The sequence below is a fragment of the Pinus tabuliformis genome, chromosome J (genome assembly GCF_031772625.1).
Source record: "Pinus tabuliformis cultivar Carrire ecotype Pingquan chromosome J, CPIR1, whole genome shotgun sequence".
NCBI lineage: Eukaryota > Viridiplantae > Streptophyta > Pinopsida > Pinales > Pinaceae > Pinus > Pinus tabuliformis.
Window position 1 is genome coordinate 977,021,160 of NC_142295.1, and position 3,875 is coordinate 977,025,034.

The 3,875-nt window shown below is 37.8% G+C and overlaps 1 protein-coding gene across 1 annotated transcript; it reads left to right on the forward strand.

The window, feature by feature from the left end:
* The first annotated feature begins 594 nt into the window (after positions 1-594).
* On the forward strand, positions 595-2,736 carry LOC149230107 (uncharacterized). Its single transcript, XM_089375994.1, has 3 exons — positions 595-1,358; positions 1,508-1,680; positions 2,052-2,736. The coding sequence occupies exons 1-3, from the start codon at positions 648-650 to the stop codon at positions 2,155-2,157; spliced, it is 990 nt and encodes a 329-aa protein (XP_089232120.1). The 5' UTR covers positions 595-647; the 3' UTR covers positions 2,158-2,736.
* The last annotated feature ends 1,139 nt before the right edge of the window (positions 2,737-3,875 follow it).

Sequence of the window (3,875 nt, forward strand, 5' to 3'; positions counted from 1 at the left end):
GAACCGACGTTTCCTTTCCACATTCCTCACATCTCAACTCAATTTTCCTCTACGGAATTTTGAACTTGATGTTTAGATGCTCATTTCCATTCAACCATCCATACCTCTCTTTGGTTCGCTGATTACTTTGATTGGTGATCATTTGTTGCGTGACAAAAACTCATACAAATCGTAGATTCTTCTTGAGCCAAGCGCTTGAATGATGCGTAACCAAGGGAATAACCCATACAAGGGGCTCAAAACGTAACACTTGCTAAAGCTCGTACAGCCAGTATAAGTCGTGGCACTATTCCAAACCTTCAACAAAACGCCAAACGCCACTCATGGGCCCGCCCCTGCTGAACAATCCACATTACTCGTTGACAGTACAGACTCAATGTTCAACCCATGATCCAAAACTAACAACGCCCCTGCTAAATAATCCGCATCGCCAATCTATTTCATGCCTCCTTACCCGACAGGTGGAGATGGTCACCTTCATCCTACCTCACTCCATCACGTGACAGAAAATGATTTAACCGCGGTTAACATACTTTCAACCCGGCTTCATATATTGGACTCGTCCTGTGTCAGCCCTATATATATCTACTCATTCTGTACCGCAAAGTTAATGAACATGGTACTCAACTCTTACCAGAAATTTGGTTATGGTACATCTCTTAGGCGTTAATACCATGATGTTACTCTGCAGTTCTACTCATGGACTGAATTCGCGCATATCTGTTCAGCTGACCAGATTGCATGTTACCGGCAATGGCAATGGTCAGTTGTTTCATCACGAGGTACACCCCAGATTTGAAAGGGCGCTGTCTGAAGCTCATTTACATAACCCCTTATCGAATGGCAGTTTAAGGAAACTGGGATTAAGGTCGGGGTCTGGTACTTGGGAACCTTGTAGAAAGCTTTCTACAGAAAATTTGGTGAGCAATGTGGTATTGGATGAGGCTCTGAAAGAGGAATTTGAGGATTCTGATACTCAAATATCTATTGGGCTTCAAAGCACCGGAGACCCACAGGAGGAATGTCGAGGGAAAAACATAGCAGCATTTGGAACCCATGGAGGTGAGGGGTCTTTTGTCTCCGGAGAGAGGAATGATGATTTGATGAGTGGCATGATATTTGAAGGCACTGGAGTGGATTTGGTGTGCGATGGGTGCGATGGGGTTGTTGATGGATCGAAAACTGCCACAGGTTCTGTTAATGGAGGATTTAGAGGTGAAGGTGGAGGTGGGTACTTAGGCAGAGGAGATGGGTCTGGATCAGATTCCAATAGCATAGATGATTACTATAAGAAAATGCTGCAGGCAGATCCTGGCAACCCACTTCTGTTAACCAATTATGCTAGGTTCCTGCAGGAGGCTAGTATCGAGGAATCTGAACTGCGTTTATGCTATTATATATTACTAATCATCTTAGCGTTGCTGACTGCATAGCATCAATCTCTTATTTATAAAATGTATATTCTTACATCAAAATCATTAAAATACTGTTCGCTGTGTGTATTTAGGTCCAGCATGATCTGGAAAGAGCTGAGGAATATTATGGGAGGGCCATCCTAGCCAGTCCTGGTGATGGAGATGCGCTCTCTTTTTGTGCCAATCTGATATGGGATGTTCATAAAGATGCACCTCGCGCACAATATTACTATGAGGAAGCTGTAGAGGCTGCTCCGGATGACTGGTAAGTATCTTTCCTGTTTCTTCAGTGGTTTTATCCAATTATGTATACATTTATGTGTAAGGGTTTATGCTCTCTTTCCCTTCTTACCTCCATCGCTTTCTTTACATTTGATCTTATTTAGATATTGATGTTGAGATGATACCTGCTATTTCCAGTCGTTCTAGTCCAAGTCTAGGGATGATGGCTATATAGGATCTGGTCTCGTTTGTCATTATGATGATTCTAGAACTTACAAATTTAATCATCTCAAGTCGGGTAAAAAAGGAGGGAAACTTTACATCTCAAGTGGCTATAAAAGTGGACAGATTCGGGGATTTTAATATATGCAACCATTTAACTGATGTTATCTCACTGTTGGCTCGATTCTGCAGCAATGTTCTTGCATCCTATGCTCATTTCCTATGGGATGCAGAAGATGATGAAGAGGATCCGGCATCCCCTATCCATTGTGGAACTGCGACCACTGTAGATACATGATCGCATCAGAGGGTTAGTGGCAGTTTGATTTCTATGAACAGAGTCATCAAACTTGCCAGACCACTGTGATCTTGGCATTATCAGTACTGCAGCTCAGATTTGGTAGTTACAAGCGTAGATGATATTTAGCATGGTGCATTTGAAGAAAATATTGTAAGTTGGAGATTCGTGTATATTGTATCGTTCTGCCGTGCAAAGCTTTAAGACATATCCTTTCTCGTAATCTCTTATGAACACATGGACTGCCCTGTTTAGACCTCAAGGTGGGGCAAACGAATGGAAGCCAAGGTGACGGGGCCTGAATAAAATCTAGTGGCCTGCTGAAGAAGAATGGGCTCATCTGTTGTTACAAATGCTGTCGTCACATCCATTGAAATGGATCCTGGATGCCAATTCAGTGGCATGGAGATGATCTTACGCCAGTTGATGCCAGAACCTGTTGCAGCTGGTGCAGACCTTTCCAGCCATGTTTGTATAATAAGCATGCCAGAGTTGTATGGACTTTGTAGCACCAATAAAAGTTTGAGGTTATAGTAACAACTTTATGAGCTAAATGGGGAATTGTGTTTTACACGATGAGGGAAGAGACCTTCCGATAGATGTTCGGCAGCCTTCAAAAAGAACAGTAAGCGACAAACTTTGAGTCGAAGGTCAATCAACAAGATATCATCATAAATTAAAGGGTTATGGTAATAGTTGTTTTAAAAAATAATTTATAAATATATATTTATAATATAATACTATAATATTAATATTAATATAATTGTAATTAGATATTTGTAAGAGAGTAAGAAAAGAAATTTACTGAATATAAATTTAAATAAATTTTAAATTTTATACGAATAAAAATTATAGATGTAAATTTTATAATTAAAACTGACTTTGATCTTTACATTTATGTATCTATAATTTAAATACACTTTTATAATTTGTAAAAGTTAATTATTATTACATAATCCTTATACATTATAACTATTACATATATTTCTACCCATATCAAAAACATTATTGCAAAAATTGCCATAACTTCACACATAAACATTGAAACCCTTTTTCAATAAGAAGAACACTGTTTTAGTACATACCCGGAATAGATTTCTATACAGTTAGTTTAGTTGAAGTGAAAGGATTGCATACTAACCTAAGTGTAGGTTTACATGAGTCTTAGTTTTCAACAGGTTGACATTGCTGAAATCAAGAAATCGTTTTCATTCTTGTGTAGCTTTTTTGACTCTGATTTTCATTGCTGAAATCAAGAAATCGTTTTCATTCTTGTGTAGCTTTTTTGACTCTGATTTTCTGATTTTCTTGGGATGGGTCAAATCCGTTGGTGTTATAGTTGGGCAGTTCTCACTGTCCCGAAACAATGTCTTGTTGATCTTTATATTATCTTAATATAAATCTATGATGATTTTTCTGTCTGAAAAAAAAGAATAAGAAATGCATATGAATGAAAGTTGGAATGTTCGTGGTATTGAAATTGTCTGATCATGCCAAATTTTCACTCAAATTGAGACCGATGCCAAATTTTCACTCAAATTGAGACCGATTTAGATTTTGATGATGAGGCTCTTTATATAGATATTTAAATATAGATTTTTTTTGTAAATTGTAAATATTTTTATAAATATAAAGAAATAGCATAAATAAAAGTGTGAATAAAGGTTATTTTGGGTGGTTGGGCTGAATTATCTATATTTTGATGTGTAAAAATAATA

What these genes read in the sequence shown, in the direction of transcription:
- LOC149230107 (XM_089375994.1), top strand. Translation starts at nt 648, where the DNA reads ATGGTACATCTCTTAGGCGTTAATACCATGATGTTACTCTGCAGTTCT. An exon ending in ATGCTAGGTTCCTGCAGGAG is followed by an intron (nt 1,359 to 1,507) that starts GCTAGTATCGAG and finishes GTGTGTATTTAG; the next exon opens with GTCCAGCATGATCTGGAAAG. An exon ending in GAGGCTGCTCCGGATGACTG is followed by an intron (nt 1,681 to 2,051) that starts GTAAGTATCTTT and finishes TCGATTCTGCAG; the next exon opens with CAATGTTCTTGCATCCTATG.